This window comes from Pollicipes pollicipes, unplaced genomic scaffold (genome assembly GCF_011947565.3).
Source record: "Pollicipes pollicipes isolate AB1234 unplaced genomic scaffold, Ppol_2.1 Scaffold_4881;HRSCAF=5763_pilon_pilon_pilon, whole genome shotgun sequence".
Classification (NCBI taxonomy): domain Eukaryota; kingdom Metazoa; phylum Arthropoda; class Thecostraca; order Pollicipedomorpha; family Pollicipedidae; genus Pollicipes; species Pollicipes pollicipes.
Genome location: NW_023596576.1, coordinates 16909566 through 16934508, shown reverse-complemented (window position 1 = coordinate 16934508; position 24943 = coordinate 16909566). Strand labels below are relative to the sequence as shown.

General features: G+C 48.3%; 1 protein-coding gene across 1 annotated transcript in view; it reads left to right on the top strand.

Annotated features, from left to right (window-relative positions):
- Positions 1–8170: 8170 nt before the first annotated feature.
- Positions 8171–24943, top strand: part of LOC119100048 (venom carboxylesterase-6-like) — an 18136-nt gene continuing 1363 nt past the window's right edge. Inside the window, exons 1-3 of the mRNA XM_037223163.1 lie at positions 8171–8330; positions 11442–13055; positions 24725–24940. Of these exons, the coding sequence (XP_037079058.1) occupies positions 8171–8330; positions 11442–13055; positions 24725–24940 (1990 nt within the window). The remainder of the gene's footprint in view (positions 8331–11441; positions 13056–24724; positions 24941–24943) is intronic.

Sequence of the window (24943 nt, the reverse complement as noted above, 5' to 3'; positions counted from 1 at the left end):
AATGGGTACGTTAGCATCTTACCTCGATTAGTTATTCTTAACGTAGGTCGATCGCTGGCCTTGCCACAGCACGCTGAGATGTGCCGTCACCGGGATGTGCGACGTCCGTGACACCATGGGGTGGCTGCTGCCACAGCACGCTGAGTGGTGCCGTCACCGGGATGTGCGACGTCCGTGACACCACGGGATGGCTGCTGCCACAGCACGCTGAGTGGTGCCGTCACCGGGATGTGCGACGTCCGTGACACCACGGGGTGGCTGCTGCCACAGCACGCTGAGTGGTGCCGTCACCGGGATGTGCGACGTCCGTGACACCATGGGGTGGCTGCTGACACAGCACGCTGAGTGGTGCCGTCACCGGGGTGTGGGACATCCGCGACATCATGGGATGGCTGCATGTTTTTTTTCCGCGTGACCATTTCAGAGTTTCCAAAAAGTTCGTGGATTTATCTAGCGTGGCTTTGGAGATCCGATGAAGCAGGCTTTCTGGTGGTTTCTTGTCTTTGTCAAATGTATGTCTTAATCGATCGAAAAATTTTGGTAAGAAGATTGATCCTGCCGTTCCTGACAATATTAATCTCGGAAGTACCCCGCCCGACTGGGGGCACGGGCTGAGAGATGAGATACAGACCTGATAACAAAGGGTTTGGTGGCGTGGCTGTACTAGTGAGAGAGTCACTGGAGGCGACTGTGGTGAACGGACCTGATCAGGTCACAGCAGGCCCCAAACTGGAGTCATTGTGGGTCCAGATCCGCGCTGTGTCTCAAAAAGTTATGGTGTGCTCACTGTGCCGGCCCCCGAGACAGACGCAGGCCCGAGTCACTGCGGACCTCGGTGAGCTGGAGCAGCAACACCAGAACATACTCGCCTGTCACAGTGGACCCGTCATCATATCTGGTGACATCAACATCAACACCTGCAGCAGCAACGAGAGCACCGCGGCCAGCAGGTTCAGAGAGTTCCTCACAGCATACTCTCTGCAGCAGCATATCAGCGGGCCCACGTTCCGGTCATCTAACTCCACCATCGATTGTATATGTACAAACGGTGGCGTTGAGCGCGCCGGCACGCTGCACTGTGACTATAGTCTCCATGACTGGTCACGTGCTCTAGTGCCGCTAGCGGACCACCGACCTGCGCAGTGCGCGCTAACGGCGAGATGCTGGCGTGAAATGGACTTGACTGAGGCGAATCGACGTCTCCAAAATGTGGACTGGGGTCCAGTGTACGGCAGTGTCGATCCAGGAGACCAGTGCGACTATTTCCTTGCAGTGACTCGTCCTATCGTTGATGCTTTAGCACCGACGAGACGTTTAAAAGTGCGCAATCCTACAGCACCACCTGGCACGGAAGCTACTAAAGACCTGATGGCCCGGCGGCGTGCTGCACTCCGTGATTATCACCGCGAGACGTATAAGGGCCAAAACCGGCAAGTCAGGTCGGCAGTGCGTCGTGACACACGGGGGGAGATTGACACGTGTGTACGGGAGGGTGAACCGGGCCCGATGTGGCGCAGTGTGCAGCTTGTCGTCTTATCTAAGCAGCCGACCAGGTCCACACCTAATGCGGACGCGGATGACATTAACTGGTACTTCGCCAGCATTGGTACAGCGACCGCCCGCCAGGTGGACTCCTCGGGGCCGGAGCTGGCGGTACGCCTGCCGCGTGTGGCCACCGGCCGGTTCCAGGTATCGCCCGTTACACCGGAGCAACTGCGACGCGTCATAGCCCGCATGCACAACACTACATCGTGCGGTGCAGACGAGTGGTGTATCCGGTCTTTCAAACTGTGCATAGACGCTATTTGTCCCGTGATCGCCCAGATTGTCAATTCCAGCCTGACAGCCCAGGTAGTTCCCGATTCGTGGGAGCTGACAATAGTACATCTTATCCAAAAGACGCCAAAATCTACTGGTGTTTCTAATTAAAGGCCTATCTCAATTTTACCGACTATCGCTAAGGTTACCAAACGTGTAGTTTACGAGCAGCTGTTTGAATATTTTACCTCTCATCACCTGTTCTCGTATAGTCAACATGGTTTTAGATCACATCACTCCATTGACACGGAGCTTTTCACGGTAACCGCAAAGTTTTTGAGGCCGTGGATAAAAGGGAAATCACCTTGATATGCCTACTGGACTCATCCAAATGCTTTGATGATATCCCACATGATGGACTCCTTAGACTTAGAAAGCTCCAGCCGTACAATGTTGATGTACGTTGGTTCGCGAACTACCTCCAAAACCACGTTCACCAGGTTCTCGTCCAGAACCCCCTGGCGCTTCCTCTCTGTCCGTGGCTTTGCACAACCCGATCGGAACCTACCAGGGCTCAGCGCTCGGCCTGCAGCTGTACAGCATTTATGCCAATCATGTGCCGCTGTATGCTCATGACGCATGCATTGTGCAGTACGCAGACGACACGCAGGTTTTAGTGAGTGGGAGGCCCGGTGACATTGGTACGCTGATCACATCCACGGAGCAACATCTTTCACACCTGTCCAAATGGTTTGGCAAAAACGGAATGCAAATTAACGCACAAAAACACAGCTCATAGTCCTCGGCACGCGTCAAAATCTTCGGAACCTGCCACCGGCTAGCAGCAAATTTATGGGCGCCACTGTAGCCAGCTCTACTTCCGCTCGAAACCTGGGTGTTGTCTTTGACTAGTGCATGACGTTCACTGCGCACAATGATGACGTCGTGCAGCGATGCACCGGCGCTCTTATCGGCCTCAGCCACAGCCGGCACAGTCTGCCTCAGGCCACACTCATTACTCTCGTCCAGGGTCTAGTCATCTCACCCACCCGTTACTGCATCTGTGTGTACGAAACATGTAATGCTACTCAAACATCACGACTGCAGAAGCTGCTGAACTTCGCAGCACTAGTCATCTCTGGGCGTCGGAAATATGATCATGTGAGCGATGTTTTACGAGATCTCGAGTGGATGTCTGCTGACAACATGCTCTTGTATCACACACTGACTTTTCGAAAACGTATCCTGCAAAGATCCCAGCCGGAGTCGCTATCTGATCACCTTATCCATAGACACCATGTTCACCATCGTACAGCGAGGCAGGATGATGTGTTACATGTGCCGGTGATCAGATCCGAATCGGGAGGGCGGCGTTTTGTTTACTCCACCGTGACCGCCTACAATGCACTACCGCAGAAAATTCACGACCTGAGCCTTCCACAATTCAAACGCGAGTCGCGTAGTTATATCATACAGCAGCGGATCAATAACAGATAGCGACGCCTACTTCAAATGACTAGCGAATGTGAGAGTGTGTTTTGCGTATGTTTGCCTGTGTGTGTACGTGTTTGCGCGAGCCTCCCTGACCTACAGTGTTTTATTTCCATCGCACGGGTTCTGTAATATCCACATTCTGAGTGGAGTGAGCTTATGACGTGTAATAAATAAATAAATAGACTGTACTTTTGGCTGTCAGTTGTTTTTGGTAACATGAATCAACTAAAACTTTGCCGTCACAACACAAACTGTAGCTGCCGCTTGAGCCTCCGATAGCATGCCCTGCCCATTAACCCAAATTCGACATTTCAGCCTATCCTGCTACACAACAAAATTACATTGAAAAGCTTGCTTAGGCCCGTGGATAGCACTTTTACACTGCATGCACAAAACTAATAGTTGAGACAATCATATTGTCAAATGCGACGGCGCTTTGAGCAGACTTTTGCGCGACGTATTGAAAACTAAAAGCTGGATAACGCTGTTAAAGACACCCTTTGCACAATTTTGAAGGCGCTCTTACGCTATGCCAGCTCTATGTCCGAAAAATGCGTCTTAAGTCCCTCAGTGTACTTCTAATGAGCATCATTTCCCTTCCATTTTTCCGGCGGGTGGATTCTGAATATCTCAGCGTGAAATTGTACGTAAATTGTGCATCTGCGCTGTAATAAAAAATGCATGAGTGCTGTTTATGATTTAAGCGCGTGTATTCGTGTGTGTATCTACATGTGCGCATGTTAATACATTATGTGACGTGCGTTCTACCAAGGAATAACTGAACAACCATATTTCAGGCCAGCGATATGTATCTCTGCATAATGCACGGGAGTCTCTACTTTATGGCGCGACAGAAATGCTTTGCTTAAGTGTATGGCCTTGATCTAAATGGGTTAAATTTGTCGCCATGGGAAGAGGCTGAAAGCTCAGCACAGTGTAATGCCCGGTGACAAGAACAACCAGACGGGACTTGAGAACTGATGCGTGAAAGCAGAGGTGAGCATGAACCCATTAAGCGGTTAATACGTTAATTGACTTACCTTTTTTGCTAACTGAATAAACTATAAAATTCTTAATATTTTCCGTTGGAGTTTAAATTCTTACGAATTTTCCATTGACTTCGGAGCGTTAAGCTTTGTGGGGTTGGTTTGGTTCTAGGCGTTTTGGCGATTAGACGGTTCAGGGATACTTATCTATGCGCTTTGGTGGGTATGCGTCTTTTTTCCTTACCCTTGTCTCATACAGTGAGGGGGTAGATGCTACCCTGTAAGGTTTTCCGAGGATTTCTCTCCAGTGTATCTTGTAATAATGCCTCAATTTTTCGTAGCTTATGGTTAGCTCGTTATACTTGTTTTCACAACCAAAACGATCTTCTGGCATGTTTGGTTTCCGAGTGCCGACAGTTTTCAGGAACACTGCTAGGCGATCCACATGTGGCGAGAGGACGGGAGGCAAACGACGAATCCACCGAACGCTCGCGGTAGGCCGACATTGTCATGGAGCTAGAATCGCTTTTGAACTAGGGTGGGAGTGAAAAATTCCATCGCAAAAAGACCGTGCGGCAGCGAAAAATCCATTCACAAAAGACGGAGCTTATGAGCTCGTGACGGATGCTTCAGCGAACAAAGACATCTATTTCACGTTGGCATGGTCGTTATGTCAGGAACCTGACAAAACTATTTCGTTTTTAACATCTTAGACCATTAAAGTGAAACAGAATACATTAACACGCTATCGGGTGGGGGGAGGGGGGGGGGGGCAAATTGACCCTTCCCCGAGGACTTTTACCGAATGGTTTTTGAACAGCGCGGCGTAGACGCGCCACATTTTGCATAGCTGTAGAAAATTGCATAGCAGATCGTTTAACATACCAATTTTAGATGTACCTTGCAACGTCACTGACCTATGACAGGTCAAAGTCATTCCATGGTTTCAGCGAAGGCAATTTCTAGGGAATCGTTCAATCTGATACAACAACGGAGTGTTTGACGAAAACATAAACATCCGAGATGCTTTCATAGGCACCGCAAATATTGAATGAGCAAATTGCGTTGACCTAAGGTCAGGTGTGATGGTCAGACCAAGGTCAAAACCAACCTGATTTATTACTCTAGGGCTTGCTGTATGGGATAGTTTCTGGTGCTCATTTCGAATTTATTGACAGCAGGAACCGCATCATACATTTTCAATTGACTTCTTAGAGGTCAGAATAGGCCATTGACCTCAGACGACCCGGGTCCAACGTTTTGTTTTAGGAACATACTGCCTAGCGTAATCTTTGTCGCCTATTCAAATGAAACCGCAGAGCAGTCTTGGATCATTTTGGTCACTATGACCTTCAAACAGTCAAACAAGGTCGATGACCACAAATGGGCTTGTGACCTTTTGCTTAAAGACAGTTGCCTAGGTTCTGGGGGCGCTTTGGAGACCAACCTGGAATTTGACATTGTTGGACCTTATTTGACCTGAGGGTCATGACCTAGGAAGCTGGAACCCTAACCTAAGTGAGTTCACATATAGGTCAAGACACCCTGTAAATTTGGTGTCTCTAGCTTTCTTAGTTCCCGAGATCGCAGAGGGGGGTTCAAATTACCCCCCCCCCCCCCCACACACACCCCCGAGCGAAGGGTACCTAGCTGGCCAACCGGGCGCGTGTTAAAGCATAGTAATTTCATTACAGTATTATGAGCATAACAAATTATTAACACTAATAATTTGATGCTGCACTTTTCAGTTACCTTCCACAGCACTTTTAAAACAAAACAAAGCAAAGCAAAGCAAATTCAATAACACTATAACAACAGAAAATTCAACAAGCACAAAACACTCAATCAAAAAAACATTGGACTTCTACACATCAGCCCAGCACCAAGTCAAACACAATAGATATACTTCTGGCTTCTGTTAAGGTGGCGTCAGGGAAAACTAACACTTTGTCACTGTTTCTTACAAAATATCAACACTTATTTCCATGAAAGTAGCCTATGCCTAACTTAAAGAGGCAGCTTACATCATCTCATCCTGTATAACCTGTTTGTATCACAGCAGCAGTTGTGTGTTACTGATGCTTGCACAAATCCTATTACCACTTGCCATGCACTTGACCAACTTAACCCAACTTAGAGTAGCCCAAGTGATGAACATCATCTCAACTCACCTATCTGTTGACAGCAGCACTTGTAATAAAAACATGATACTTAAAGCTAGTTTTTGGCTGGTTTCAACTTACATTTTAATTCAGTTCATTTTTGCATGCTTGTTGACATCAGACAATGTTGACAACATGCAAATTAAAACACTTAAAATCACTTTGAACAACTTATTTTGATTGTCATGGTTAGCCTGTGTCACAGGCAATAATGGGTATGCTCCACAAAACAATTTCTCTTCCCCAAAAATAACATAACTTCTAGATGACCATGCCAGCATTGCTGCTTGCTTTTTCAGCTGCAGCAAATGCATCCATTTGGGCTTGTTTATTCATATTTAATTACAGAGTTTGAGATGATGGCTTCACATTTTAAATATGGTGGTTTGACTATTTGTTACATAGCAATACTTAACTCATATTATAATTGCTATGCAGCTTGGAGTATCCTTGTGTTAAAAATATAGTGAATATATACAGTACAGTCATTTGCCAGTCAGCAAACCATGGCAACTATAGAAAACATCTGGTTAAAGCAGCCATGAGGGACCACTCTAAGAAATTTGGGGCAGATAACCAAGAATATGTAACAAAATAAGCCAAGTTCATGTCTTGAGGCATCATAATTTGTCTTGTCAAAACTCGATGCATTAAAACAGAAAATGGCTAACTCTCGTTACCAATCATGTGTTGAAAGCAGGTAAGCAATTACCTGGTCCACAGGAGACTTACCGGCTTCTTCCTGCCCCCCCCCCAAAAAAAAACAAAAAAATATTCAGTGCCTTTTGCATGGTCTGCTGGCAGAGGGCCTTGGACTCACCCCTAAATATAAATATTAATCGTGATCACCAACCTTCGAGATTAAAATGCGAAACAAGTAAGAGGTGGAATGATGCTCGGCTTTGGATCACGTCTGAAAGCCTCAAAACGTTGCATAGGGGTCTGGCATGTGCGATTAGACGATGTCAGGCAGGAGTGAAAAATTCACATCAAATATGGGGAAAAAGAGTGAAAAATTCCTTTTCATAGGGTGTTGCTTTACACCAAAAGTCGGCAATTCTAGGACACTGGACATTGTTACATTAACGGGGCCTACATCACACATATATGCCCAGACCACACAAAACTACTTAACCATACGCTCACAATTAAAGAGGCAACACGTGTGTGTGTGTGTGTGTGTGTGTGTGTGTGTGTGTGTGTGTGTGTGTGTGTGTGTGTTGTGTGTGTGTGTGTGTGTGTGTGTGTGTGTGTGTGTGTGTGTGTGTGTGTGTGTGTGTGTGTGTGTGTGTATGTGTGTGTGCATGTGCATGTGTGCGTTTCATGATAGCCACGTGGCATGGGTTAATAAATATTGCCATACAAAACGTAAAATAGAGGGATATTTGGGAATAAGGGCTCTTTCCATGGAATATCGTGGTGAATTATCACATACATGACAACGTATATGCCATCTCCAATGGCGTTTTTGTAGCGTGATCTCGTTAAGACCATACTACTAGCTTTTTTCGCGAAAAGCTAGAAACAGGCTGGAGTACAAATTGTTTGTAAGGCAGTTAGTAAAACTCAGAACATAGAACTTAGTTTGAAAACTTTGTTTTGAATTAACAATGGAATGGTCGCGTAAGTCCCCCCACCCCCATACTTTCGGTCGGCGTTATGAAATAGGGCGAGTCAGTTTGTTAAGGAGCCAAGTACTTCCGCAATGGAACGCATTTTTTTCGTCTATTCTTACTGCTCAAACTTATGGCTTCTGATCACAGCAATGAGATGTACCCCGAACGAGACGAGCGCGAGTGCGATATGAGCCAGCTGCGCCGGTGTTCACACGACGCCACGGATGTCACACTGGGAGACGACCGCGAGTGCGATATGAGCCAGCTGCGCCGGTGTTCACACGACGCCCCGGATGTCACACTGGGAGACGAGCGCGAGTGCGATATGAGCCAGCTGCAAGGGTGTTCACTCGACGCCACGGATGTCGCACTGCAGACGACATTTATCCGATCGGCATGTTTCGAAAAGATTCAAACATTTTCGTGTCTTGCAAAGCCCCGAATCCTGAAAACGGGGATTGAGATCTTGAAAATTAGGATTCGGATCTTAAACAAAAACCATAGGATGGATACTGAAGCCCGCCCATCGTAAGCTTGTAATCACAGATTTCAGAGTATTCTCAGCTGTAGCTTACAACCCTTGCATAGCACAAAGTAGAACTGTGAAATGCACACGATGAGATTAGACGCGACGGCAAGCGTTACAATTAAGCTATTTTAACCTTTTGAAGAGATGTAGTTGCATACATCGTGTGATGTCTTCGTCCAGCGGTACGGCTCAGCTCGGTCAGAAAGAGACGTGTAGTGACGCGGCGATCTGTAATGGACCGAGTCCAGTGGCGTACTGCCCCTGCTATACCAGGCAGGCACGACATAACATTTAGTTCAGGTGAGCTACCACTTATAAGTCAGCTTACACACACGCACCTATCATGCGTCCCGTACGGTCCGCCTCGCGACGGTGGTAAGCGCCCGCGGCGATATGTCGCGTTCCACCGCGCGGCCGAGGCCGCGGCGCGACACGGCAGGGGCGGCATGCTGTGCCTTTGTGAAGGCTGGGCGTGCTCACAACACATCGGGCAATGGAAAACGATTAAAATATTAAAACTCCTGTTCTGAGCCAGGCTCAGAGGCAATTCAAGCATTACCGGCAAAATAAGCGGCCAAACAGATGAGTGTTCGAAGCACATTTTGCATTACGCGAACTTGCCTCCCAGCCAGAGGTAAACAACGTTCCATTTCATTCGACGTGGAAGTACAATTCATCTTCGTTAAAGCACTGCCATTTTCAATGTTCACCCATTAACATTAAGCACAAATAATCGAGCAGTGGCCCGCAAGCTGATCTGCAAGCCGCCTTTCAACACCATGGGTCATTGCTAAAGGTCATCATGGGCTGCGCAGACCGGCGAGTACTCATACCAGCTGGGAAGGTTGGGTTTACAAGCTGGGGAAATTGCGGGCGCGGGCAAACGGCACGTGTACAAGTCCTAAAAACTACGGGTGTCACCACGGGTCCCAGGACAGCAGATGCTGATTGTACGTTTGCCAGTAGCCAGGTTTTCAAGGAAAGGTCAGCACAGCACAAAACCCCTGCATAGCACAAACAAAGCGATGTTTTCAGCATTCTCACATATAAATTAGTAGCACAAGAAGACTAACACAAATTTTTACGAATAGTTGACTGGGAACTGAGCGAACGTTGACACCGGGCACACAACCCAGGCAAAACTTTCACTGATGTTAAAATGCCGGCGCAGCAACATGTACGCTAAAGACATCACATGTAAAAGAGGCGAGGAATGCAATACAAAATATAATGACAAATATCATGCTAGATAAAGCATTTCAGTCCAATCGCGACCACAAACGTAACAGCAAAATACATTTACATGAGATACAGAAGCTCTAAGTTATTGTGCGAACAACTGCGTTTGCATAATGATAACATACCTTACATGCACTGAAACTGTAAAACATAGTGAACGTCAGTACATCACATGAATGCTTTACAGCAGCCCACTTAGGGAAGTCAAAGAATCACGTCATAGATTTAAGTGTTATGTAAAAATGACATCGTACAACAATCCCGATCCACTTACTAGTCTTGGTTCATGAGCCTGCTGGTTGCCGAACAACATTCAAAACAAGCACATGACCTAAAATAGGTAGCTTTGAAACAGTTTTTAAAGCTTGTTAACTTTTCTTAAAATCACGATACCGGTCCATGCTGTCCAAAATATCCAACAAACAGTTAAGGAGTTAGAAGACCACTCAGTGCATCTTTCAGAAAATGAAATGTGTCCGTTGGATTTTTTCCACTTTTGAACATCATTAACATTAGTGGCGTTGCTGGTGAGAATCGCAGATACTTTTGATACCGTATCATCCTAGTCTGCATAATTTAAACTCCAATGGCTCGCATAAAAGGGGTGACACAAATCATGAACATGAGCTCTTGAACAGAGGAAGCGATTTTGTCTGTGAGGCAAGCAGAGTATTCATTTATACTTGAATCGATATAGCTATGACAATTTTTTACACCTTGATATCTGGGTTGTCTAAGCTAGAAACATATTACATCAGCATCTGACCATCCTGAAAAAGTCGGCACTGTGAAACGCACCACATAATCTTAAGATTGCTCTTTCAGCTGAAAACCCATATAAATCTGGAAAAAGCCTTGTAAGCATAAGTTGCAACGCTAAGACCGTTATCAAAGTATAAGTGATGCTCTTGCTCGCGTGCCCCTGTAGCCGATGAAATTCATAGGATCGCGTGCTCAGACATGACGACCGTAAAGCATGTGATGTTCAAACATACTGCACCTAATTAAGGTGTCAAGGCAGATACATGTGTGTGATGCCACTGCAACTGTAAGTGCATACGGTTATCTCCTTAAGACTTCGGATTATCTCATAATTGAAGGTGATCGTGCTTTTCTCTGATAGTGGTTTTTCACTCTCTCGTAAGCCTTTGGCAGTGCTAGACGCGTACATCTGCAAGACTGGCACATGCCCAGAAAAGGTCACTTGTCATGTCGGCGGCGGCGAATGCAAGCAGAGGCGGATGAAGCATGGCGCACGGACACCATCGTTGGGAGGTGGACTGCAGCGCACGCTCCGAAGTGTCCTACATTAACACCGATCTCTTCCCATGAGATAATATCGCGAGCGCATATTCCTTCCATCTTGCAACTGAGCCGCCAACATACACAGATGAGGTCGTGCAATTTGCACGCCCCTGCGGTTCATGGCAGACCTCAGTGCAGAGCTTGCATGTCTATTGCCTTATTTGTAGTTACTCCGCCCACGGAGTTAATCCGAGACTTCGGCCGGCCCTTGTCAGTGCCACGGACCCGCTGGGAGTGAGCACACCCGTCCCTCTCCCGCTCGGCACTGTTGTCCCTCGCACAGCGAAGATGGCCGACCAGCTCCGGCGCGCGCCGGCGGTGCTGCTGAGTCTGACGCTGCTGCTGACCGCAGCGGCCGGCTACCCCGACGTGCAGTCCCGCCCGCTCGTCGCCACGCGAGAGGGCATCGTCAGGGGCGTGGCGCGGCGCAGCGCCGCCGGCGGCCTCTTCTTCGGCTTCAAGGGGATCCCGTACGCGCGCGCGCCGCTCGGGCCACTCCGCTTTCAACCACCGCAACGCCACCCGGGCTGGGCGGACGTGCTGGACGGCCTCAAGCACGGTCGCACGTGTCTGCAGTACAACGCCTTTAAGAACAACAGTCTGGAGGGCGACGAGGACTGCTTGTTCGCCAACGTGTACACGCCGCAGCTACCGGCGCTGGAGAGAGCCGTTGGAGGTTTGCCAGTCATGGTCTTCATCCACGGCGGTGGCTTCACGATGGGCAGTGGAGACGAGGAGGTATACGGACCGAACTACTTCATGGACGAGGCTGTGGTGCTGGTGACCTTCAACTACCGACTGGGACCGTTCGGATTCTTCACGGCACACGATAAGAACGCTCCCGGCAACTACGGTCTGCTGGACCAGGTGATGCTGCTGCAGTGGGTCCGGGATAATATCGCCAGATTCGGCGGAGACCCCGCTACGGTGACCGTTTTCGGCGAGTCAGCGGGAGGGGCCAGTGTCTCGCTTTTGGTGCTGAGCCCCCTGGCGAAAGGCCTGTTCCACCACGCCATCAGCCAGTCAGGTACGGCATTCGCAAACTTTGCGGCAGGTGGAAAGGCGAAGGATTTCACCCAGAAGTTTGCAGAGCAGCTCAGTTGCTCTGTCGACGATGTTTCCATAATGGTGGAGTGCATAAGGAATGCCCCCTCCGAGCATCTCATGGAGGCTAAAAAGAAATTAGGCCTGCAAGAAATGCTTTTTCATCCACGGGTGGACAACGAATCGGAATCGCCGCTGCTGCCAAAGGATCCGCGTTATCTCATCAATAATGGGGAATTCAACCTGGTTCCATGGATGAACGGCATTGCGGAAGAGGAAGGAGCACTGTTTGCTCCGTTTTTTCTCCAAAACAGATCAGTGGCGGAAGGTGTGTTTTCAGGAAATCCTATTACATGGGGCATCCTAACTGGCTTGATTAGCGAGTTCCGGGCCATTCCGCTGGACTGTGGATCGGACTCAAACGTGGAGATCGCCAAAGTGATTGACTTCTACGTCGGCAATGCCACACTCAGCCATACCAACCCTCTGCCGTTCCTTCGAGCTGTGGGAGACCGACTGTTTGTTGCTCCCATGTCGGAGGAGGTGCGCCTCGCGTCACTCCACGCGCCGGTCTACAAATACGTGCTGGATTACAGAGGACCTGGTCGCCTCTCCGCTGCCGAGCTGCTTGGAATTGATGCACCGTACATGGGTCCCTCTCACGGTGATGACTTGGTGTACCTGTTCAGCAACGCAAAGCAGGCAGCGTACCCGGCCGACTCGCCGACCTACACCATGATCCGCTTCATGGTGAGCCTGTGGACGAGCTTCGCTCGCACCGGTCGGCCCAGCTCAACCGTCCTGCCGACGCCCGACTGGCCTGTCTTCACCGAACAGAGCCAGCGCCACATGCGGCTCAATGCGGAACCCTCAGTCGGGGAGCGGCTGTTCGAGGAGCGCGTGCGCATCTGGCAGAGCGTCCGTATGAACGAGGCCTGGCGGCACGAGGTGCAAACCAGCTGCCTGCCGGCCGGGGCTGAGTACGGAGCGCGCAGGCGGCGCTCGGCCCCTTAAGCCTTTGATGATTCAGTGGCTGGTGTACGACGCTGAGAACCGAGCCAGGCTGCCGGCAGGTGTTTCAGAGCCGCTTCCAGTCGCGAGCGCTGACGTGACGGAGACCAGGAGCCCGGCACGCGCTGGTTTTGCCGCAATCTTTTAAGTGGGATGCGTTAAGTGATTGTTAGAAAGTACGTCTGCCACGTATATGTGGAGCACACGTCGAACTGTCGATTGTGACACCACTGGAACAATGACTCGAAATAAAAGCTATGAATGGGTAAGTTAGCATCTTACCTCGATTAGTTATTCTTAACGTAGGTCGATCGCTGGCCTTGCCACAGCACGCTGAGGTGTGCCATCATCGGGATGTGCGACGTCCGTGACACCATGGGGTGGCTGCTGCCACAGCACGCTGAGATGTGCCGTCACCGGGATGTGCGACGTCCGTGACACCACGGGATGGCTGCTGCCACAGCACGCTGAGTGGTGCCGTCACCGAGATGTGCGACGTCCGTGACACCATGGGGTGGCTGCTGACACAGCACGCTGAGTGGTGCCGTCACCGGGGTGTGGGACATCCGCGACATCATGGGATGGCTGCATGTTTTTTTCCGCGTGACCATTTCAGAGTTTCCAAAAAGTTCGTGGATTTATCTAGCGTGGCTTTGGAGATCCGATGAAGTAGGCTTTCTGGTGGTTTCTTGTCTTTGTCAAATGTATGTCTTAATCGATCGAAAAATTTTGGTAAGAAGATTGATCCTGCCGTTCCTGACAATATTAATCTCGGAAGTACCCCGCCCGACTGGGGGCACGGGCTGAGAGATGAGATACAGACCTGATAACAAAGGGTTTGGTGGCGTGGCTGTACTAGTGAGAGAGTCACTGGAGGCGACTGTGGTGAACGGACCTGATCAGGTCACAGCAGGCCCCAAACTGGAGTCATTGTGGGTCCAGATCCGCGCTGTGTCTCAAAAAGTTATGGTGTGCTCACTGTGCCGGCCCCCGAGACAGACGCAGGCCCGAGTCACTGCGGACCTCGGTGAGCTGGAGCAGCAACACCAGAACATACTCGCCTGTCACAGTGGACCCGTCATCATATCTGGTGACATCAACATCAACACCTGCAGCAGCAACGAGAGCACCGCGGCCAGCAGGTTCAGAGAGTTCCTCACAGCATACTCTCTGCAGCAGCATATGAGCGGGCCCACGTTCCGGTCATCTAACTCCACCATCGATTGTATTTGTACAAACGGTGGTGTTGAGCGCGCCGGCACGCTGCACTGTGACTATAGTCTCCATGACTGGTCACGTGCTCTAGTGCCGCTAGCGGACCACCGACCTGCGCAGTGCGCGCTAACGGCGAGATGCTGGCGTGAAATGGACTTGACTGAGGCGAATCGACGTCTCCAAAATGTGGACTGGGGTCCAGTGTACGGCAGTGTCGATCCCGGAGAGCAGTGGGACTTGTTCCTTGCAGTGACTCGTCCTATCGTTGATGCTTTAGCACCGACGAGACGTTTAAAAGTGCGCAATCCTACAGCACCACCTGGCACGGAAGCTACTACAGACCTGATGGCCCGGCGGCGTGCTGCACTCCGTGATTATGACCGCGAGACGTATAAGGGCCAAAACCGTCAAGTCAGGTCGGCAGTGCGTCGTGACACACGGGGGAGATTGACACGTGTGTACGGGAGGGTGAACCGGGCCCGATGTGGCGCAGTGTGCAGCTTGTCGTCTTATCTAAGCAGCCGACCAGGTCCACACCTAATGCGGACGCGGATGACATTAACTGGTACTTCGCCAGCATTGGTACAGCGACCGCCCGCCAGGTGGACTCCTCGGGGCCGGAGCTGGCGGTACGCCTGCCGCGTGTGGCCACCGGCCGGTTCCAGGTATCGCCCGTTACACCGGAGCAACTGCGACGCGTCATAGCCCGCATGCACAACACTACATCGTGCGGTGCAGACGAGTGGTGTATCCGGTCTTTCAAACTGTGCATAGACGCTATTTGTCCCGTGATCGCCCAGATTGTCAATTCCAGCCTGACAGCCCAGGTAGTTCCCGATTCGTGGGAGCTGACAATAGTACATCTTATCCAAAAGACGTCAAAATCTACTGGTGTTTCTAATTAAAGGCCTATCTCAATTTTACCGACTATCGCTAAGGTTACCAAACGTGTAGTTTACGAGCAGCTGTTTGAATATTTTACCTCTCATCACCTGTTCTCGTATAGTCAACATGGTTTTAGATCACATCACTCCATTGACACGGAGCTATTCACGGTAACCGCAAAGTTTTTGAGGCCGTGGATAAAAGGGAAATCACCTTGATATGCCTACTGGACTCATCCAAATGCTTTGATGATATCCCACGTGATGGACTCCTTAGACTTAGAAAGCTCCAGCCGTACAATGTTGATGTACGTTGGTTCGCGAACTACATCCAAAACCACGTTCACCAGGTTCTCGTCCAGAACCCCCTGGCGCTTCCTCTCTGTCCGTGGCTTTGCACAACCCGATCGGAGCCTACCAGGGCTCAGCGCTCGGCCTGCTGCTGTACAGCATTTATGCTAATCATATGCCGCTGTATGCTCATGACGCATGCATTGTGCAGTACGCAGACGACACGCAGGTTTTAGTGAGTGGGAGGCCCGGTGAAATTGGTACGCTGATCACATCCACGGAGCAACATCTTTCACACCTGTCCAAATGGTTTGGCAAAAACGAAATGAAAATTAATGCACAAAAACACAGCTCATAGTCCTCGGCACGCGTCAAAATCTTCGGAACCTGCCACCGGCTAGCAGCAAATTTATGGGCGCCACTGTAGCCAGCTCTACTTCCGCTCGAAACCTGGGTGTTGTCTTTGACTAGTGCATGACGTTCACTGCGCACAATGATGACGTCGTGCAGCGATGCACCGGCGCTCTTATCGGCCTCAGCCACAGCCGGCACAGTCTGCCTCAGGCCACACTCATTACTCTCGTCCAGGGTCTAGTCATCTCACCCACCCGTTACTGCATCTGTGTGTACGAAACATGTAATGCTACTCAAACATCACGACTGCAGAAGCTGCTGAACTTCGCAGCACTAGTCATCTCTGGGCGTCGGAAATATGATCATGTGAGCGATGTTTTACGAGATCTCGAGTGGATGTCTGCTGACAACATGCTCTTGTATCACACACTGACTTTTCGAAAACGTATCCTGCAAAGATCCCAGCCGGAGTCGCTATCTGATCACCTTATCCATAGACACCATGTTCACCATCGTACAGCGAGGCAGGATGATGTGTTACATGTGCCGGTGATCAGATCCGAATCGGGAGGGCGGCGTTTTGTTTACTCCACCGTGACCGCCTACAATGCACTACCGCAGAAAATTCACGACCTGAGCCTTCCACAATTCAAACGCGAGTCGCGTAGTTATATCATACAGCAGCGGATCAATAACAGATAGCGACGCCTACTTCAAATGACTAGCGAATGTGAGAGTGTGTTTTGCGTATGTTTGCCTGTGTGTGTACGTGTTTGCGCGAGCCTCCCTGACCTACAGTGTTTTATTTCCATCGCACGGGTTCTGTAATATCCACATTCTGAGTGGAGTGAGCTTATGACGTGTAATAAATAAATAAATAGACTGTACTTTTGGCTGTCAGTTGTTTTTGGTAACATGAATCAACTAAAACTTTGCCGTCACAACACAAACTGTAGCTGCCGCTTGAGCCTCCGATAGCATGCCCTGCCCATTAACCCAAATCCGACATTTCAGCCTATCCTGCTACACAACAAAATTACATTGAAAAGCTTGCTTAGGCCCGTGGATAGCACTTTTACACTGCATGCACAAAACTAATAGTTGAGACAATCATATTGTCAAATGCGACGGCGCTTTGAGCAGACTTTTGCGCGACGTATTGAAAACTAAAAGCTGGATAACGCTGTTAAAGACACCCTTTGCACAATTTTGAAGGCGCTCTTACGCTATGCCAGCTCTATGTCCGAAAAATGCGTCTTAAGTCCCTCAGTGTACTTCTAATGAGCATCATTTCCCTTCCATTTTTCCGGCGGGTGGATTCTGAATATCTCAGCGTGAAATTGTACGTAACTTGTGCATCTGCGCTGTAATAAAAATGCATGAGTGCTGTTTATGATTTAAGCGCGTGTATTCGTGTGTGTATCTACATGTGCGCATGTTAATACATTATGTGACGTGCGTTCTACCAAGGAATAACTGAACAACCATATTTCAGGCCAGCGATATGTATCTCTGCATAATGCACGGGAGTCTCTACTTTATGGCGCGACAGAAATGCTTTGCTTAAGTGTATGGCCTTGATCTAAATGGGTTAAATTTGTCGCCATGGGAAGAGGCTGAAAGCTCAGCACAGTGTAATGCACGGTGACAAGAACAACCAGACGGGACTTGAGGACTGATGCGTGAAAGCAGAGGTGAGCATGAACCCATTAAGCGGTTAATACGTTAATTGACTTACCTTTTTTGCTAACTGAATAAACTATAAAATTCTTAATATTTTCCGTTGGAGTTTAAATTCTTACGAATTTTCCATTGACTTCGGAGCGTTAAGCTTTGTGGGGTTGGTTTGGTTCTAGGCGTTTTGGCGATTAGAGGGTTCAGGGATACTTATCTATGCGCTTTGGTGGGTATGCGTCTTTTTTCCTTACCCTTGTCTCATACAGTGAAGGGGTAGATGCTACCCTGTAAGGTTTTCCGAGGATTTCTCTCCAGTGTATCTTGTAATAATGCCTCAATTTTTCGTAGCTTATGGTTAGCTCGTTATACTTGTTTTCACAACCAAAACGATCTTCTGGCATGTTTGGTTTCCGAGTGCCGACAGTTTTCAGGAACACTGCTAGGCGATCCACATGTGGCGAGAGGACGGGAGGCAAACGACGAATCCACCGAACGCTCGCGGTGGGCCGACATTGTCATGGAGCTAGAATCGCTTTTGAACTAGGGTGGGAGTGAAAAATTCCATCGCAAAAAGACCGTGCGGCAGCGAAAAATCCATTCACAAAAGACGGAGCTTATGAGCTCGTGACGGATGCTTCAGCGAACAAAGACATCTATTTCACGTTGGCATGGTCGTTATGTCAGGAACCTGACAAAACTATTTCGTTTTTAACATCTTAGACCATCAAAGTGAAACAGAATACATTAACACGCTATCGGGTGGGGGGAGGGGGGGGGGGGCAAATTGCCCCTTCTCCGAGGACTTTTACCGAATGGTTTTTGAACAGCGCGGCGTAGACGCGCCACATTTTGCATAGCTGTAGAAAATTGCATAGCAGATCGTTTAACATACCAATTTTAGATGTACCTTGCAACGTCACTGACCTATGACAGGTCAAAGTCATTCCATGGTTTCAGCGAAGGCAATTTCTAGGGAATCTTTCAATCTGATACAACAACGGAGTGTTTGACGAAAACATAAACATCCGAGATGCTTTCATAGGCACCGCAAATATTGAATGAGCAAATTGCGTTGACCTAAGGTCAGGTGTGATGGTCAGACCAAGGTCAAAACCAACCTGATTTATTACTCTAGGGCTTGCTGTATGGGATAGTTTCTGGTGCTCATTTCGAATTTATTGACGGCAGGAACCGCATCATACATTTTCAATTGACTTCTTAGAGGTCAGAATAGGCCATTGACCTCAGACGACCCGGGTCCAACGTTTTGTTTTAGGAACATACTGCCTAGCGTAATCTTTGTCGCCTATTCAAATGAAACCGCAGAGCAGTCTTGGATCATTTTGGTCACTATGACCTTCAAACAGTCAAACAAGGTCGATGACCACAAATGGGCTTGTGACCTTTTGCTTAAAGACAGTTGCCTAGGTTCTGGGGGCGCTTTGGAGACCAACCTGGAATTTGACATTGTTGGACCTTATTTGACCTGAGGGTCATGACCTAGGAAGCTGGAACCCTAACCTAAGTGAGTTCACATATAGGTCAAGACACCCTGTAAATTTGGTGTCTCTAGCTTTCTTAGTTCCCGAGATCGCAGAGGGGGGTTCAAATTACCCCCCCCCCCCACACACACCCCCGAGCGAAGGGTACCTAGCTGGCCAACCGGGCGCGTGTTAAAGCATAGTAATTTCATTACAGTATTATGAGCATAACAAATTATTAACACTAATAATTTGATGCTGCACTTTTCAGTTACCTTCCACAGCACTTTTAAAGCAAAACAAAGCAAAGCAAAGCAAATTCAATAACACTATAACAACAGAAAATTCAACAAGCACAAAACACTCAATCAAAAAAACAATGGACTTCTACACATCAGCCCAGCACCAAGTCAAACACAATAGATATACTTCTGGCTTCTGTTAAGGTGGCGTCAGGGAAAACTAACACTTTGTCACTGTTTCTTACAAAATACCAACACTTATTTCCATGAAAGTAGCCTATGCCTAACCTAAAGAGGCAGCTTACATCATCTCATCCTGTATAACCTGTTTGTATCACAGCAGCAGTTGTGTGTTACTGATTCTTGCACAAATCCTATTACCACTTGCCATGCACTTGACCAACTTAACCCAACTTAGAGTAGCCCAAGTGATGAACATCATCTCAACTCACCTATCTGTTGACAGCAGCACTTGTAATAAAATCATGATATTTAAAGCTAGTTTTTGGCTGGTTTCAACTTACATTTTAATTCAGTTCATTTTTGCATGCTTGTTGACATCAGACAATGTTGACAACATGCAAATTAAAACACTTTAAATCACTTTGAACAACTTATTTTGATTGTCATGGTTAGCCTGTGTCACAGGCAATGATGGGTATGCTCCACAAAACAATTTCTCTTCCCCAAAAATAACATAACTTCTAGATGACCATGCCAGCATTGCTGCTTGCTTTTTCAGCTGCAGCAAATGCATCCATTTGGGCTTGTTTATTCATATTTAATTACAGAGTTTGAGATGATGGCTTCACATTTTAAATATGGTGGTTTGACTATTTGTGACATAGCAATACTTAACTCATATTATAATTGCTATGCAGCTTGGAGTATCCTTGTGTTAAAAATATAGTGAATATATACAGTACAGTCATTTGCCAGTCAGCAAACCATGGCAACTACAGAAAACATCTGGTTAAAGCAGCCATGAGGGACCACTCTAAGAAGTTTGGAGCAGATAACCAAGAATATGTAACAAAATAAGCCAAGTTCATGTCTTGAGGCATCATAATTTGTCTTGTCAAAACTCGATGCATTAAAACAGAAAATGGCTAACTCTCGTTACCAATCATGTGTTGAAAGCAGGTAAGCAATTACCTGGTCCACAGGAGACTTACCGGCTTCTTCCTGCCCCCCCCCCAAAAAAAAACAAAAAAATATTCAGTGCCTTTTGCATGGTCTGCTGGCAGAGGGCCTTGGACTCACCCCTAAATATAAATATTAATCGTGATCACCAACCTTCGAGATTAAAATGCGAAACAAGTAAGAGGTGGAATGATGCTCGGCTTTGGATCACGTCTGAAAACCTCAAAACGTTGCATAGGGGTTTGGCATGTGCGATTAGACGATGTCAGGCAGGAGTGAAAAATTCCCATCAAATATGGGGAAAAAGAGTGAAAATTTCTTTTCATAGGGTGTTGCTTTACACCAAAAGTCCGCAATTCTAGGACACTGGACATTGTTACATTAACGGAGGCCTACATCACACATATATGCCCAGACCACACAAAACTACTTAACCATACGCTCACAATTAAAGAAGCAACACGCGTGTGTGTGTGTGTGTGTGTGTGTGTGTGTGTGTGTGTGTGTGTGTGTGTGTGTGTGTGTGTGTGTGTGTGTGTGTATGTGTGTGTGCATGTGCATGTGTGCGTTTCATGATAGCCACGTGGCATGGGTTAATAAATATTGCCATACAAAACGTAAAATAGAGGGATATTTGGGAATAAGGGCTCTTTCCATGGAATATCGTGGTGAATTATCACATACATGACAACGTATATGCCATCTCCAATGGCGTTTTTGTAGCGTGATCTCGTTAAGACCATACTACTAGCTTTTTTCGCGAAAAGCTAGAAACAGGCTGGAGTACAAATTGTTTGTAAGGCAGTTAGTAAAACTCAGAACATAGAACTTAGTTTGAAAACTTTGTTTTGAATTAACAATGGAATGGTCGCGTAAGTCCCCCCACCCCCATACTTTCGGTCGGCGTTATGAAATAGGGCGAGTCAGTTTGTTAAGGAGCCAAGTACTTCCGCAATGGAACGCATTTTTTTCGTCTATTCTTACTGCTCAAACTTATGGCTTCTGATCACAGCAATGAGATGTACCCCGAACGAGACGAGCGCGAGTGCGATATGAGCCAGCTGCGCCGGTGTTCACACGACGCCACGGATGTCACACTGGGAGACGACCGCGAGTGCGATATGAGCCAGCTGCGCCGGTGTTCACACGACGCCCCGGATGTCACACTGGGAGACGAGCGCGAGTGCGATATGAGCCAGCTGCAAGGGTGTTCACTCGACGCCACGGATGTCGCACTGCAGACGACATTTATCCGATCGGCATGTTTCGAAAAGATTCAAACATTTTCGTGTCTTGCAAAGCCCCGAATCCTGAAAACGGGGATTGAGATCTTGAAAATTAGGATTCGGATCTTAAAAAAAACCATAGGATGGATACTGAAGCCCGCCCATCGTAAGCTTGTAATCACAGATTTCAGAGTATTCTCAGCTGTAGCTTACAACCCTTGCATAGCACAAAGTAGAACTGTGAAATGCACACGATGAGATTAGACGCGACGGCAAGCGTTACAATTAAGCTATTTTAACCTTTTGAAGAGATGTAGTTGCATACATCGTGTGATGTCTTCGTCCAGCGGTACGGCTCAGCTCGGTCAGAAAGAGACGTGTAGTGACGCGGCGATCTGTAATGGACCGAGTCCAGTGGCGTACTGCCCCTGCTATACCAGGCAGGCACGACATAACATTTAGTTCAGGTGAGCTACCACTTATAAGTCAGCTTACACACACGCACCTATCATGCGTCCCGTACGGTCCGCCTCGCGACGGTGGTCAGCGCCCGCGGCGATATGTCGCATTACACCGCGCGGCCGAGGCCGCGGCGCGACACGGCAGGGGCGGCATGCTGTGCCTCTGTGAAGGCTGGGCGTGCTCACAACACATCAGGCAATGGAAAACGATTAAAATATTAAAACCCCGTTTCTGAGCCACGGCTCAGAGGCAATTCAAGCATTACCGGCAAAATAAGCGGCCAAACAGATGAGTGTTCGAAGCACATTTTGCATCACGCGAACTTGCCTCCCAGCCACAGGTAAACAACGTTCCATTTCATTCGACGTGGAAGCATAATTCATCTTCGTTAAAGTGCTGCCATTTTGGATGTTCATCCATTAACATTAAGCACAAATAATCGAGCAGTGGCCCGCAAGCTGATCTGCAAGCCGCCTTTCAACACCATGGGTCATTGCTAAAGGTCATCATGGGCTGCGCAGACCGGCGAGTACTCATACCAGCTGGGAAGGTTGGGTTTACAAGCTGGGGAAATTGCGGGCGCGGGCAAACGGCACGTGTACAAGTCCTAAAAACTACGGGTGTCACCACGGGTCCCAGGACAGCAGATGCTGATTGTACGTTTGCCAGTAGCCAGGTTTTCAAGGAAAGGTCAGCACAGCACAAAACCCCTGCATAGCACAAACAAAGCGATGTTTTCAGCATTCTCACATATAAATTAGTAGCACAAGAAGACTAACACAAATTTTTACGAATAGTTGACTGGGAACTGAGCGAACGTTGACACCGGGCACACAACCCAGGCAAAACTTTCACTGATGTTAAAATGCCGGCGCAGCAACATGTACGCTAAAGACATCACATGTAAAAGAGGCGAGGAATGCAATACAAAATATAATGACAAATATCATGCTAGATAAAGCATTTCAGTCCAATCGCGACCACAAACGTAACAGCAAAATACATTTACATGAGATACAGAAGCTCTAAGTTATTGTGCGAACAACTGCGTTTGCATAATGATAACATACCTTACATGCACTGAAACTGTAAAACATAGTGAACGTCAGTACATCACATGAATGCTTTACAGCAGCCCACTTAGGGAAGTCAAAGAATCACGTCATAGATTTAAGTGTTATGTAAAAATGACATCGTACAACAATCCCGATCCACTTACTAGTCTTGGTTCATGAGCCTGCTGGTTGCCGAACAACATTCAAAACAAGCACATGACCTAAAATAGGTAGCTTTGAAACAGTTTTTAAAGCTTGTTAACTTTTCTTAAAATCACGATACCGGTCCATGCTGTCCAAAATATCCAACAAACAGTTAAGGAGTTAGAAGACCACTCAGTGCATCTTTCAGAAAATGAAATGTGTCCGTTGGATTTTTTCCACTTTTGAACATCATTAACATTAGTGGCGTTGCTGGTGAGAATCGCAGATACTTTTGATACCGTATCATCCTAGTCTGCATAATTTAAACTCCAATGGCTCGCATAAAAGGGGTGACACAAATCATGAACATGAGCTCTTGAACAGAGGAAGCGATTTTGTCTGTGAGGCAAGCAGAGTATTCATTTATACTTGAATCGATATAGCTATGACAATTTTTTACACCTTGATATCTGGGTTGTCTAAGCTAGAAACATATTACATCAGCATCTGACCATCCTGAAAAAGTCGGCACTGTGAAACGCACCACATAATCTTAAGATTGCTCTTTCAGCTGAAAACCCATATAAATCTGGAAAAAGCCTTGTAAGCATAAGTTGCAACGCTAAGACCGTTATCAAAGTATAAGTGATGCTCTTGCTCGCGTGCCCCTGTAGCCGATGAAATTCATAGGATCGCGTGCTCAGACATGACGACCGTAAAGCATGTGATGTTCAAACATACTGCACCTAATTAAGGTGTCAAGGCAGATACATGTGTGTGATGCCACTGCAACTGTAAGTGCATACGGTTATCTCCTTAAGACTTCGGATTATCTCATAATTGAAGGTGATCGTGCTTTTCTCTGATAGTGGTTTTTCACTCTCTCGTAAGCCTTTGGCAGTGCTAGACGCGTACATCTGCAAGACTGGCACATGCCCAGAAAAGGTCACTTGTCATGTCGGCGGCGGCGAATGCAAGCAGAGGCGGATGAAGCATGGCGCACGGACACCATCGTTGGGAGGTGGACTGCAGCGCACGCTCCGAAGTGTCCTACATTAACACCGATCTCTTCCCATGAGATAATATCGCGAGCGCATATTCCTTCCATCTTGCAACTGAGCCGCCAACATACACAGATGAGGTCGTGCAATTTGCACGCCCCTGCGGTTCATGGCAGACCTCAGTGCAGAGCTTGCATTCTATTGCCTTATTTGTAGTTACTCCGCTCCGCCCACGGAGTTAATCCGAGACTTCGGCGGCCCTTGTCAGTGCCACGGACCCGCTGGGAGTGAGCACACCCGTCCCTCTCCCGCTCGGCACTGTTGTCCCTCGCACAGCGAAGATGGCCGACCAGCTCCGGCGCGCGCCGGCGGTGCTGCTGAGTCTGACGCTGCTGCTGACCGCAGCGGCCGGCTACCCCGACGTGCAGTCCCGCCCGCTCGTCGCCACGCGAGAGGGCATCGTCAGGGGCGTGGCGCGGCGCAGCGCCGCCGGCGGCCTCTTCTTCGGCTTCAAGGGGATCCCGTACGCGCGCGCGCCGCTCGGGCCACTCCGCTTTCAACCGCCGCAACGCCACCCGGGCTGGGCGGACGTGCTGGACGGCCTCAAGCACGGCCGCACGTGTA